The sequence below is a fragment of the Plecotus auritus genome (assembly GCF_963455305.1).
Source record: "Plecotus auritus genome assembly, chromosome: 1".
NCBI classification, from domain to species: domain Eukaryota; kingdom Metazoa; phylum Chordata; class Mammalia; order Chiroptera; family Vespertilionidae; genus Plecotus; species Plecotus auritus.
The window spans coordinates 197,000,886-197,016,090 of record NC_137770.1 but is presented as its reverse complement, the minus strand read 5'-3'; the positions used below and the strand labels follow the sequence as shown (position 1 = coordinate 197,016,090).

At 39.1% G+C, this 15,205-nt stretch overlaps 1 protein-coding gene across 6 annotated transcripts in view; it reads left to right on the top strand.

Moving 5' to 3' along the window:
• MRPL1 (mitochondrial ribosomal protein L1) overlaps positions 1 to 14,829 on the top strand; it is a 69,530-nt gene extending 54,701 nt beyond the window's left edge. For 5 of the 6 annotated variants that reach the window (XM_080650197.1, XM_080650195.1, XM_080650199.1 and 2 more), the window contains 2 exons: positions 11,663 to 11,744; positions 13,081 to 13,272. In XM_080650197.1, coding sequence (XP_080506323.1) covers positions 11,663 to 11,744; positions 13,081 to 13,199 — 201 coding nt within the window. In that variant the 3' untranslated portion in view covers positions 13,200 to 13,272. Of the gene's footprint in view, positions 1 to 11,662; positions 11,745 to 13,080; positions 13,273 to 14,687 lie in introns of those variants that run through there. The other variant, XM_080650196.1, reaches the window with a different exon arrangement.
• Positions 14,830 to 15,205: the final 376 nt, after the last annotated feature.

Genomic DNA, 15,205 nt, shown 5'->3' with positions numbered 1-15,205 from the left:
AGGACTATTTCTAGGAGGAGTTTGAAAATATACACCAGGTAAATTAAGGGTCATTATTCATATTTTAAAATAATATGTAAGATAATAAATGGGCTACTATACATTTATATTGGTTCAGGTGTTTTAAAGGGACCAAATAACAGTGGCTTAATTATGACAAAGTGTGAGCTGGTGAGCAGCTCAGAGCTATTCTTCACAGAGTTAAACAGGGATCAAGGTTCCTTCTCTCTCTCTCTCTCTCTCTCTCTCTCTCTCTCTCTCTCTCTCTCTCTCTCTCTCTCTCTCTCTTTCTCTTTCTCTTTCTCTTTCTCTCTTTGCCATTTCCTAGGGTATTTTATTCTTTATAGATGAATCTTATTGCTACCTAGTCTGACTTGTAGCCAGTGTGGAGGAGGCAAGAAGAGGTAGACCAACCAGCTTTCTTTCAAGCATATGAGTCATTGGCCTCATCACTTCTGCTCCCATTCCATGGTCCAGAGTTAGTCATGTGGCTTAGCTGAAAGTCTGTGCTATCTAGTATCTATCTGGATGCTCATGTGCCCAGTTAAAACTATTTAAAAGAAGAGGGGAGCCCTAGCATGTTTGGCTCAGTGGATAGAGCGTTGGCCTGCTGACGAAGGGTTCGATTCCGGTCAAGGGCACATGCCCGGGTTACAGGCTCCATCCCCAGTAGGGAGCATGCAGGAGGTAGCCAATCAGTGATTCTCTCTCATCATTTATGTTTCTATCTCTCTCTCCATTTCTGAAATCAATACAAATATATTTAAGACAATAATAAACGAAGAGGGGAGGCACTGGCCAGGTGGCTCATTTGGTTATGAGTTTGATTCCCATCAGGGCACATGAATGCATGAATAACCAGAACAACAAATCGATGTTTCTCTCTCTCTTCTCTTTTCCCCCTCCCCCCGCCTTCCTCTCTCAAAATCAGTAAATTAAAAAAAATAAAAGATGAGGGGATAGATTTGGGAGACAATTAAGGTTTTGCCACAGTTAAGGAGGAGCCAAGAAACCCAAAAGAATAAAAAAATAAAAGGAATTTTTGTTCATTTGTTTATTGCTGTACCCCCAGTTCCTAGAATAGTGCCTGGCAAATAGTAGGTGCTCAATAAATAATTGTTGAATGAATGAAGGTACAAATAATCAAAAGCTACTGCCAATGGAAGATCAGTTAGAAATTACTGAAGATACTGTTACACATAATATATAGTGAATCAGTGTTTTGTTTTCTCAAAATTTGACTGATTTACAATAAACTTTTCAAGCAATCCTTATGGAGTAATATAGAAAGTGAAAATTTTAATTTCTGGAATTTCACAAAATGAGTCAGAATTATCCTATCCTCTATTTATTATGGAAATACTTAGGTGTATATTTTGACATTACACAGGAAAATTAAGCAGTCTCCAGATACTATAGCATACACCTGCCAGAATAAAGATTTTGAAGTACTTTTCAAAGGGTGCCTGTTAGTATTTTACAACATACCACTAGTCCATTTTATGTTAGCTTTGAGGCTCTCAGAACCTGCTTTTTTCCCTCACTAATGGATTCCTTGTGTGATTTAAGATATTTGGCCTCCAACCTACTTTTTCAGAAGACTTGTAAGTGTAATTTTAAGCCATTTGCATTGTTGATTGGCTTTTTTTTACTTGGCCTTTATTATAAAGTAAAAGTTCTTTCTGATTTCCTATTAGTATTGACTTTACTGTTTTACATGAAGCACATATAATACCTTTATTTTTGTCAAAAACTAAAAATATTCTCTCTCTTAATGTTAACTGTCTCACATATTTCAAAAACAAACATGTGATAACGTTGTAGTAAAATATGGCACATTAAGACATGTAATAGGAAGCATTTATCCAGAAGAGAGGACATGAACTGTAGTTTAAAGGAAAATTTGGAATGTGCTTATGTGGTGTATTTAAGTATCATAATATTTAATACCAGAATAAATTACATGACTCTCATGGCCTATTATATATACTCCTAAAAGAGCCTATAAAATCAGACCCATGTTTCTGTATATGTTTTCAAGCAGCAATTAGCTAACTTTTGTGTGTGAATTTAGTTAAATAGAATCTCACTTATGTAGAAGTACTTATTATAGTTTTCATGGGAAATTACTTTGATTTTCAAATAAATTCTGACTGAAAAATCTTTTGGGATTAATAAAGTTACAGTTTGAGGATAACACATAGATTTGCATTATAATGCACCTGGACCTTTTAAAGAGTACAGTATATTATGAAATCATAGTTTCAGATTATTTTTTGTAGTTTGGCCCTTTTATAAGTGCTTAGCTGTCAGCACAGCAACTTGGTAGAATTTCTCATTCTTTATAACAAGTATTTGGCCAGCAAAAGAATGTTTAGTGAGCACCAGCTATGTAGTCTAATCAACTTTCTATTTTAATTTTTCACTTCAAAGTAATTCTTTTCAAGTATACAAGTTCATTCAAGTGAGGCTTTTAAAAAAGACTTCACTGTAAAAATTTTCTGAAAACCATAAAATCAGGAATCTTTATGTTTTATCTTCATTTTATTTTAGAACATTGGGGACAACCAGTGTTCAAAGGACTTTAGAAAAGAAAATCTAAAGAGAAATTAAACCATATTCATAGCATTTCAGGTAAGAAAATAATGAAATATCACATATTTTCTTGGAATTTATTGCTTCATAAAGCTTGGCCTCTAGAGAAACCAAGATGGCGGCATAGGTAAACACCTAAACTGCTGCCTTGCACAACAATTTCAAAACTACAACTAAAAGACAGAACGGACACCATCCAGAACCACAGGAAAGCTGGCTGAGTGAAAATTCTACAACTAGAAGGAAAGAGAAAAGCTCACAGAGAATTGGAGGTACGGCAAAGGGTCTTTGTGCGCGCAGAGAGGAAGGGCGGCTGAGAGCCTGGCTGACTTTCTCTGGCGGAAGGGGGAAAGAAGCCCCCGACCGCACTGAACCCCAGTTCTGACTGCACTGAACCCCAGTTCCGGGCGAGCCCCTGGGAACCCACGCTCTTACGGGGGGAGTCTGGACTCTCGGGCGGAGACTCGGGAGCCGGGGAAGGGGGAGGACTGAAAGCGCGCACGCGCCAGTGCGCACAAAGGCTGCAGAGGTTGCCACAGGCTTTCCCTAGTGGAAGGGAGTCGGAGGCTCCTGAATGCACTGGGCCCCAGTTCTGACTGCACTGAACCCCGGTTCCAGGCGAGCCCCTGGGGACCCACGCTCTTGTGGGGGGAGTCTGGACTCTCGGGCGGAGACTCGGGAGCCGGGGAAGGCGGAGGACTGAAAGCGCGCGCGCGCCAGTGCGCACAAAGGCTGCGGAGGTTGCCACAGGCTTTCCCTAGTGGAAGGGAGTCAGAGGCTCCTGAATGCACTGAGCCCCAGTTCTGACTGCAGTGAACCCCAGTTCCAGGCGAGCCCCTGGGGACCCACGCTCTTGTGGGGGGAGTCTGGACTCTCGGGCGGAGACTCGGGAGCCGGGAAGGCAGAGGTCTGAAGGCACGCACGTGCGTGCAAGGGCAAGGCTGACGGGAAGCCAAGACTGAGACTCCACCCCATCCAAGCTGAGCACAGAGGCTATTGCAATTTGGCAAGTCTAATCCTATAAGGCTGTCTCCAGCACCGAACTTCTCCCAGCATAGACACAGCTGATCCTTACAGCCAACTGGCCCGGAGGTCAATTCTTCCCAGTGATACCAACAACAATAAAGACTTAATTACAACAAGGCTGTACACACAGTCCACAAAGGGGTGCACCAAGAGTGTCCACCTCAGGTTAACTGGGGAGGCAGACCCACTGGGCCATATTGGAAACCTAGCACACAAATCTACCTTACCAACTCAGGGAAGCAGTGAAAATGCGGCGTCAAAGAATCAGATCACAAACGAAAGAAATGGAGGAAAACAAACGACTGGATATAGAATTCAAAACCACGGTTATAAGGCTTTTTAAGAATATCCTAGAAAAGGCTGATAAATATAACGAGACCCTCGAAGATATGAAAAAGGACCAACTAGAAATTAAACATACACTGACTGAAATAAAAAATATTATACAGAGACCCAAAAACAGACAAGAGGAACACAAAAATCAAGTCAAAGAATTGAATTACAAAGAAGCAAAAAACACTCAACCGAAAAAGCAAAAAGCAAAAAAAAAATCCAAAAAGTTGAAGATAACGTAAGAAGACTCTGGGACAACTTCAAGCGTACCAACATCAGAATTATGGGGGTGCCAGAAGGAGAGAGAGAGCAAGATACTGAAAACCTATTTGAAGAAATAATGACCGAAAACTTCCCCCACCTGGTGAAAGAAATAGACTTACAAGTCCAGGAAGCCCACAGAACCCCAAACAAAAGGAATCCAAAGAGGACCACACCAAGACACATCATAATTAAAATGCCAAGAGCAAAAGACAAAGAGAGAATATTAAAAGCAGCAAGAGAAAAACAATTAGTTACCTACAAGGGAGCACCCATACGACTGTCAGCTGACTTTTCAACAGAAACTATGCAGGCCAGACGGGAGTGGCAAGAAATTTTCAATGTGATGAATAGCAAGAACCTACAACCAAGATTACTCTATCCAGCAAAGCTATCATTCAGAATTAAGGGCAGATAAAGAGTTTCACAGACAAGAAAAAGCTGAAGGAGTTCATCACCACCAAACCAGTATTATATGAAATGCTGAAAGGTATTAAAGAAGAGGAAGAAGAAAAAAGTAAAGAGAAAAATTATGAACAACAAATACATATCTCTCAACAAGTGAACCTAAAAATCAAGTGAATTAAAAACCTGAGGGACAGAATAATCTGGTGAATATAATAGAATCAGGGGCATAGAAAGGGAGTGGACTGATAATTCTCAGGGGGAAAGGGGTATGGGGGGTTCATGAAGAGACTGGACAAAAATCATACACCTATGGATGAGGACAGTGGGGGGGAGGTAAGGGCAGAAGGTGGGGTGGGAAATGGGTGGAGGGGAGCTATGGGGGGAAAAAGGAGAAATAATTGTAATAATCTGAATAAAGATTTATTTAAAAAAAAATAAAGCTTGGCCTCTAGTTAAGCTGGCACTGATAAGTATCTTTAATGTCTACATATCTTTCCCCTCAGTTTTTTATTTTGAAAATTTTTAAATGAATGGAAAAGTTGAAAAAAATAGTACAGTGAACACCTACCTATACACTCATCATACCTAGAGTCACCAATTAGTTTAGAAAAACCAGTAAAAGTAGTTTGCTTAGAGAAAATAGATACCTGTATATGCCACTTGTCCTGTTTAAGTTTAGAAACTTACTATTTCTGTATTTTTATTAATAGGTAATTAGAACATAAAATCTTAAATAATTTGGAAAGGGGAAGACTTCTAAAAACTTCACTAAATATGACTGAAATTTTGAAGAATATCTTTTGAAAATACATTATGTAATAGCCTATCTTTGACATGAACAGTTATCATAGCATTAAAGGAAAAATAATTGTAGCTCCCTTTAAAACCATGTAAATATCCAGACTTTGAGGACTTACAGGTAATAATGCTATTGGCAAATCAAACGTAAGCTCATTTTCTAAAAAGAAAAAACAGAGGGTAGGACAACTCATATGTTTATACCAGATTATGCCAAGACCTGATTTAACTAGTGTTTCTTGTCTGGGTTTCAAATATATTTGATCTTTTACATACTTAATATAAAGGCAGTATCTTTGATGTGCTTTTCTCTCCCTTGTTTTTTTAAGTTGTAGACATGGTCCATTCATAGGCATGTATCACTATACTTCGCTTGAGTAATAGTGAATTATTTTGTGGCAAGAATATTATCAACCTGGAAGCTGATAAAAGATGAAGTATATTCTAACAAAAATAAACAAGTTCAGGGCAAGGGGATAAGCATCATAAATCTTGTGTTGAAATCAGAGTCTTTAGTTTCAGCGAACATGTTAGAATAGGAAAAGTGAATGTGTTGGAGTTCAGTTAAACAAAATGTGGATAGTATATTGTGCATGAAAATTGAAGACTTATTTTGAAGCATCTAGGTCCATAAGTTGAAAAACTGGCAAGCAAGGAATATTGCTTAAATCAATTAGAAACAGTAATTAGCTAAAAGGTGGCAGCCCATTGGCTCAGAGCTCACTGTTATTTCCCTCCCTTTTCCTCCATTCCTTCTAGTTGATGATTAACTTTTTTTCGGTTGCATTATTTTTGGTGTACGATAGTGTGCTGTGCCATGAATAAGAGGCTTATAAAGAGAAGAAGGTAAATTGTAGAATGTAAAAGTCAAATTCTGTACTTGTTAGTTCTCATTAAAATTAAAGGAAGTATATTGGCAATAGACCTTAGACCTCAAGTAATATGGGACTAAGAACAAGGGGAAACTAAGATTTATCTAGAACTCAATATGTGCCAGCATTTTGCTTGCTGCTTTGTGTGAAAGATGTATATTTAACTGGGATGAGTAATCCTTGTAGTAGTTTAGGTTGCATTCATTGAATAGATTTTTATCAGTATTCTTACCAGTAGGAATATTAGAATGAAAAATAGTTTATTATTTCCAGTTTTCTTATGCTATACTGTTGTGAAATCAGATGATAATTTCCCAGATTTAGGGGAATTGAAAGTGTGTCTCTCCCCTTCTTTAGATAAATAATAGCATAAGAAAAACCATAGTATTTGGGAGAACAGCTAACTTTTCTCTTTAATTCATTGCATTCACTCAACAATGTAATGATCACTGATCAGTAGAATAACACAGATGACAAATATAAACGTGGCATAGTGTGTAAAAGGAAAGTGAACTGACATGCTTTCCTTTCTTTGCCAGTCCATCCTATATAATAAAGAGGTAGTATGCAAATTGACCGTCACACCCTCGCACAAGATGGCTGCCCCCATGTGGTCACAAGATGACTGCCACAAGATGGCCGGCAGGGGAGGGCAGTTGTGGGTGACCAGGCTAGCAGGGGAGGGCAGTTGGGGGCGACTAGGTTGGCAGGGGAGGGCAGTTGGGGGCAATCAGGCCAGCAGGGGAGGCCCGTTGTGGGTGATCAGGCCTGCAGGGGAGGGCAATTAGGGCAACCAGGCCAGCAGGGGACGGCAGTTGGGGGCGACCGGGCCGGCAGGAGAGAGCAGTGGGGGCAACCGGGCTGGCAGGGGAGGGCAGTTGGGGGCAATTGGGCTGGCAGGGGAGCAGTTAGGCATCGATCAGGCTGTCAGGGGAGTGGTTAGGGGGTGATCAGGCTTGCAGGTAGAGTGGTTAGGGGCAACCAGGCAGACAGGCAGGTGAACAGTTGGGAGCCAGCAGTCCTGGATTGTGAGAGGGATGTCCTGTGTGGGATCAGGCCTAAAACGGCAGTCGGACATCCCCCGAGAGGTCCCAGATTGGAGAGGGTGCAGGCTGGTCTGAGGGACATCCCCTCTCCCCCAGTGCACAAATTTTGTGCACTGGGCCTCTAGTTTGTTAATAAGTAGTTGTCAGTATCCTGCCCATACAGCTTTCTTTTATAAATTTTATTTAAAAAACCAGTGATAAGTATGGTAGCTTTTACAGAATTTTGTTTTTAAACAGCTTTATAATAAGCAATGGTGAAAGCTGTTCCTTTAGATTTTGGTCAATTATTTGTTAAAGTGACATAAAACATAACTCATACCACAACTTGTCTTTGCATGCATTTTTATATATTTGTAGTCAAATAGTGTATACTAATACAAGCGTTGGCAAATCATGGCTCAATGGTCATTTTTTAAATCATATGTGAACTTAGAATGGTCTTTTAAAGGGTTGTAGAAAAAAAAAGAATATGCAGCAGAAATCATATGTGGCCCTCAAAGCCTAAAATACTTATATCAAATATAAATATTTGATCCTTTACAGAAAAAGTTTGCCAACCCTAAAATATAAATACATAACTCATAAGCTTGGGAAGTTCCAGTTCCAAGTGAGGAGGTGTAATGACATGACCCCCATCTCTCTCAGGAATGCCACTATTGTAAACCTGCACAGAATGTATGGAGCAGCTGTTCGAAGATGCTGAAAAGTAAATAGTGGCAGGAACATTAGGGAAGACCAGAATTTGAAGTACCACCAAACTGGCTGTGAGTTTGCCATTTTTCCCTTGTGTTGTCACATGACCTGGTCTCAACTTAGACTGAAATCAGGCAGCAGACAGCAGAGCAGACAGAGTGCCAGGCTTGAGAAATAGAGGTATGGCTCCTAGTAGTAGCAGTGGATGCAGAGGAGGATACAGGTATGTTGAGGTAGGGAAGCCTTCCTTTGTGACTAGAGGATCTGTGGTCACAAGAGGATGGGGCACACGGCCTTTGCTTTTTTTTTTTCTCTCTTTTTGTCTGCCTACCAGTTGGCCCCCACTGCAGGAACAGTTGCAGATAGTGGCAAAATGGGGGGTAAATAAAGCTCCAGCTTTCTGGGCAGACTGCCAAAAGGGAGAGCCCCAGGGAACCAGAAAGTACTAGGGAGATCAGGGAGAGATGGGAACTTGGGAAAGGGACCTCATAAAGTTATTTATGTCTTAAGAGACATGAATGATAATATCTCTGTAATGCTTAGAACGGAGCTTGAATAAGAGTAAGACCTAATAAACAGCTAGTTAATAAATCAATTATTATTTTCCTTAGTGTTGTATAGGAAACACAGATTATCTTCCTTTTCTTCGTTTAGATTGTTAGGAGTCATGGGGATTAAGAGTATTGGCCCATCTGCAGCAACCATATGCCAGGCCACATTCATTTAATCTTAGAACATTGCACTTGGAAGCGATTTTGGAGGTCAGATGTTCTAAAACGTAAAGTAGCAGCCCTCCCTGCAGTTCCATTTAGAGATGATCAGTCATCTGAGGCTGTCAGTGCACTTACAGTGACAGAGCTGGCCACTTTGGGAGGGTCATGTGATCTAACAATCATGTATACATATTTGCCTTTTTTTTTTTTTTCTAGCCTCTGTAAAATGTAAAAAATTAAGTTGAATCCTTTTTCACACTGTAGTCCTTAGTCATTCAGAATATTTGAACAAACTTAATTCTATTCTGGCGAGTCTCAAAGTGTGGCCCCAGGATCTTGCTTAACTGACAAACTTTTCTCAGGACGCCTATTCTCTCTTCCCCCTTCTTTTAATCCATGAAAATATACCCTAAATTTTTTGTGTGTGCCTGTGTGCATTTTTCTGGAATGAGGTTTGATAACCTGAAGAACATTTAAGAATCATTGCTTTAGACATGCTCACGACTACAATTTGTCCTGCACACATTTGTATCTCAAAGGGACAAGAAAATGTTTTTTAATTTTCTCATAATGGTAGAAAGTGATTGAAGACAAAGTTTAGGAATTTCACAGAAAGAGGAAAATCTGAGAGTTAAAGCAAAGAGGTGGAGTTCACCTATATTCGCTGCACGAACCTTCTGATTTCTGTGGTAAGTCTTCCATCTAGTCTGCTTAGGAAATTATTTCTGACACAATAAGAAATGTTAAGCAGAAGGTAGGATTCAGTGAAGCAGTCTTTTCTTGAAAACATCTATGCTGCAGATGAGGAATAACTATTTTGTCCTCAGTGGATAATTATCTTAGCTAAAGATAGATAGTATTATGACTATTATATATTCAAGTACATACATTATGCACATACAATATGGTGACCTATATTGCCAGATATGGTGCTTAACATAGTTCAGTTACCCTTCAAGGTCAACTCAGTCCTGTTTTGTTGTTGTTTTAAGCTGCTGTACCAAGTCTCATGCTCTGCTGTTGAGAATAGAACAGGTATTGTCTCCTCATAATGGTTATCCTTAACTTCATAAGACCACAAAATGTAATTGCATGGGAAAACACCATTGGAAGTGCATAGTAACTGATGTTGCTTTCATGGGTTATCTCTAGATTGTTATCAGCCCAAATAAATTTCTCATGCATGCATACATTTTATAATTGTACATAGCTATCTTGTCATCAATAGCCAATTAAATAACCACAGTTATGCCCATAAAATATATAACTTTTTAATAAGATTGCAAAGTACCTAAAAGAAAAAATAAAATGAAGTATTATGGCTACAAATATATTTTTAATTCAGTAGAGACATAGTACGCAGTAAAGATAGAGGTGATATAATTTGGATAAAAGTATAAACTATTTTAAAACTTAATGAAATCATTGAAATCATCCTACTGATGAAAATTCTAAGGGAAGTATTTGTTTTTCATTTCTAAAGCCAGGTCATTATTAGTTTACTATAGGAATGGCAATATAGGTCAGCAGAAATTATATAGTAGTTACAAAAATCTGATAAGTTTAGTCTATATAGCATAACAAACTATTTAAAAAATTATGCTGCACATCTTGCTTTTCCTTGTGTCTATTGCTATCCTAAATTTAGGGTAGATCTTTAGCAAAGGGTAAGAGAAGTTATTAGATCTGTGGTGATTGCTTCAGTTGATATAGCAGGAAGGCCGATTTGAGGTAAGGTGGAGAATTAAGGGGGGAATGAAAGGAGATAGGAACACATGTTGATACCTTTGGCATTTTGTTTTCTTTTCTAACATAACAAATATCAGGTGCCTTGTCTGCCAGTGTACTGCTTGCTACAATGCAAATTAAAGACTATCAGGTCCGTGGACTTGGTAAGGTGAACTAAGCATTGCTTGATATTTTTCTTCCCAGATTGGCATAAAAGTGAAAATTCTTCTAGTGATGTCCATACCCTCTTATTTAGGGGTTTGGTACTGCATCTTGCCCAAAAGAGTGTCAGGTAAATGTTGTCTAATGAGGATGAGGGTATATTTTTTCCCCTGAGGAATTATCTTTATGGTTATGTGACACATTTCTCAGGGTCATTGGAAAATAGAAATCTTGTTTGAACTTGAACTCTTACTATGTGGCTTTTGCTGGTTACGCTATTATAAGTTTTAAATGAATTTTTAAAAAATAGATTCATTTTGTAAAGTGCAAAATCCTCTAAATATTGAAATGTAATATAACTGGTTTTAACTGGGATACTTAAGAATAACATGCATTGAATCTGAATAATAAACATAAGGACTTTCCGAAGGTGTGATTTTCCCAAGGTTTAGGAGTTTATGAATAGATCTTGTTCCCTGTAATTATTACTTGCTGTATTTTTTGCTAAATAGCAGGATAATTATTATTGCATAGAGTGTTAGCATAGCATCCTGAAAATGTCTCTGTGTGAGATTTGTGCTTGTCTGAATGTATGTAGTCAAGTCATTTTATTTTGATCTTGTGAAAGCATTAATTTCTAAACATTGTCTTTGTTTCCTTCAAAAGTAAGTCAATAACCTCAAAAGAAAATATTACTTATTTCTTGAGAGTTAGGCGTAAGAGGTGTGCCTGAGGATAAGTTTTGGGGAAATTACTTGGAAACCAAGGAATTTCAAGTTGAATAACTTCAAAACACTTTGCTGTAATATATTCTGTAAGGTAATTAAGTCTTGACATATAAAGACATGTAAATGTAGCATTCTAAAAGAAGAGTTAGAGGCTTTTCTTTTACAGTAGGAACTCTTAATAGATAATTTATATTAGTTGAATATTTAAAAAATACTGTCTAAGTAAACACTGATACAGTTACCAAAATTTGTATTATTTGTTTCACTTTCACATCATTAATGCTATACTTTTTTTTAAGCTGGATATGTCAAGTGACCAGATAACTGCCAATCTGCAAGCTGTTACCAGTGACGTTTGTAGGCACAGACCGCTGAATTTGGGTGAGTGGGTAGCAGGCTTAGACTTCCCTATAGCTCTGTGATACTTTAAAAATGTAAAATATTAAGAAGACAATTAAGTCATATGCAGCTACAATAGCAACAGTATTTTCAGGGATTAAACAAATAACATTTAATTCTTCAAAGGATTCTTAATTGCCTTATTAACAAGTATAGTTGTTTAGAGAGAAGACCTCTTTAACATTAGTGGGAGTACTCTACATCCTAAAACCTTCGTAAATTCCCACATGATTTCTACCATTACATGTAATAAATAAAATTTGAAGGAAAACGGTAACTGATCACCTTAAATTTACAATGGCATTAAATAGAAACTAAAATAAAACATAGAAATGGTATGAAGCCGCACCATTCACTTTGCCACTGGCGCTAGCTTTCTAAATCTTATTTATTTCAGAAAAGAAACAAGGCTTTACTCATGTCAGGAGAACAGTGAAACGTGGTCGAGGCTGTGTAGTAGACTAGGCACATGGTCAGTGCCCCTATCAATTGCATACATGCTACTCATTCCTTCCTGAGGCAAGTTTCACTCACCGCTGTTTGAAGCCAAGCAAATGACTTTATCTTCAATGGACTATCCACTTATAATTCTATCATTAGAGGAACCTGTCACTTTGAGTTTCATAACCAAGTGTCTAACTACATTACAATATTTCACTATATTTCACTTTTTTGAGAGTTAAACACACTGGTGATAACTACCTTATTTGCTAAATCTGTTGTCCTAGATTTGACCATAGTGCTTAGTAATGGTATGTATATGGATTCTTGTATTCCATGGATAACTTTGGTTTGAGTATAGGCTCCTCTGAGACTATAGCGGAGTAGAATGATAGTTAGTAAATCTCTAAAAACAATGTAGTTATCTGGGTTTTGCCACTTTGAACAAAGTCCCTTAACATTAGTCATAGGAAAAGCCTTTTAATTTTTAAGGATTTTTATTAAATCTGTGTTGACTATTTTAAATAAATATTTAGACTATTTTCATCAAATGTAAATATTACCCACCTGCTCTTTCATTGTTGACTTTGCAATAAAATAAATTGTAAGTGACCATATTCTGGAAGAGAGAAATGAATTGTTTGTTTTATGTGTAGTTTAAAGGATAAATCTCTTTAATTTTCTAGAGTGTAGCTAGTTTGTCTTCTACTCTAGAAATAAAATGATTTTTCCTTTTTTATACTTCAAAATATTAGTTCAGTAATGTCAGTACTTACAAGCTATCCCATGAGTTCTATAAGGTTTATTGTTTTATGTTTATATTTGCTTATTAGGTATCTCGAATAAAATGAAAGTTGATTCTTCTCTTTGTTTCCAGGACCCTTTGTGGTACGAGCTTTCCTTCGTAGTTCAACAAGCGAAGGTTTGTTACTAAAAATGGAGCCATTTTTGCCTAAAGAAGTGGAAACCAAAGAAAGTAGCAGAGAAGCTGCCTGAAAGTGTTGTATTGTGAAATTATTCATAGTGGATGAAGAAGCAACAGAAAAATCATAAAACTGTATAATTTCTATGTTTGGTGTCTTGTTATTTATTTACTAGAGGCCTGGTGCCTGGATTCGTGCACCAGTGGGGTCCCTTGGCCTGGCCTGCACCCTCTCGCAATCTGGGACCCCTCGGGGGATGTTGGATAGCCAGTTTGGGCCTGATCCCCGCAGGCCTGATCCAGACAGGAGGGAGCCTGATCCTGTGTGTTGAGGTGTCTGCCCCCTGGTGGTAGTGCATGTCATAGCGACTGGTCGATCAGTCGTTTGGTTGCTTAGGCTTTTATATATATAGATTTATTTATGTACTAGGGGCCCATTGCATGAATTTGTGCACATTGGAAGGAACTGTGGGCTGCAAGGCTGTGGTAGGCACAGGGGCGGGTCTCGGTCCATCCTCCATGCTCCCGCATGGCCCCTCCTGCTGTGGTCCCCAGTCCCCTGTTTGCCAGCAGCCCTGCTCCCGCCTCCGCTCCCACATGCTGACAGCACCAGACCTGCTCGCACCTGTTGACAGTGCAGAGTGATTGGAGCCGGCGCCAGCAGCGGGTGCAAGTGATGGCTGCTGCCCCGATCACCCCTCAGGAGCAGAGGAAGGTAGAGAAGCCCTCAGGGGCGGTCAGGGCTGGCAGCCGCAGCTCGCACCTGCTGATGGCACCGAGTGATTGACTGGTGCTGGGCACTGGCAGTGGGTGCAAGTGGTGGCTCTGGCGCCAGTAACGGGTGCAAGTGGGGCCAGTGCCAGCAGAAGGTGTGAGAGCCAGATGTGCAGGAGCAAAGAATTTTCAGTAACCACCAGAGGCTTGCTCCGATAACAGCTACCGGCGCCCCGCCTTGGTCTGGCACCCCAGCTCACCTGCTCCACCATCCCACTACGGCCGACGCCCGCCATGTTCTGCACATGCCCCTGGTGGTCAGCACACGTCATAGCGACCACTGTTTGGTTGTTCCACTGTTCGATCTATTTGCATATTAGCCTTTTATGATATAGGATGTATGTATGTATGTATTTATTTATTTTGTTAATCCATTTTCCCATTGGTTTTTAGAATGGAAAGGAGGGGGAGAGACAGAGAGAGAAACATAGATGTGAGAGAGACCCATCAATTGGTTGCCTTCAGCACAGGCCCTGACCAGGGCCAGGGATCAACCCTGCAACCCAGGTACATGCCCTTGACCGGAATCAAACCCGTGAACCTTCAGTCTGTGGGCTGATGCTCCATCCACTGAGCCAAACTACCTAGCGCTCTTTTTTAATTTTTATTTACTAGTATTAATTTCAGAGAGGAAGGGATAGGGAGAGAGAGAGAGAGAAACATCAATGATGAGAGAGAATCATTGATATGCCACCTCCTGCACACACCCTACTGGGGATAGAACAAGAAATCTGGACATGTGCCCTGACTGGGAATCGAATCACGACCTCCTGCTTTGTACTTTGTAGGTGGATGCTCAACCACTAAGCGACACTGGCTGGACTGGGCTGTCTTGTTATTTCTTTATCATCATATTTGGAAGTGGATTTTAACACCGGAAAATCTTACAACACTTTCAAAAATAAGAAAATAAAATTTTCTCTGTGTCTGAGCCTGCCTTTAGATCCCTTTAAATCTTTTTCCTTAGAATTCAGCCTTTACATGCCGAATTATTATGTTATTATAGCAGCAATTTTTAGCTTAATAACTTTCCCTTGAGAACTATACCATCTGAGGGAAAAGAAACATCCTCAATTCCCATAAGAGAATGGCAGAGTAGTGAAGTACATCACAAGTATGACTATTTTCTAAAGAAAAAATATGGAAAATGTTGGAAAATGTTCATACTAAAAAATTCTAAATGTTATTTGATGTAACATGAATATAGAAAATGAATAAGCCATTTAAATGTAGGTGTAAAATCTTTTTTTCCTCTTAGGAATCAATATATAATATTTTTATAATAACAATACTCTTTATTTTTATG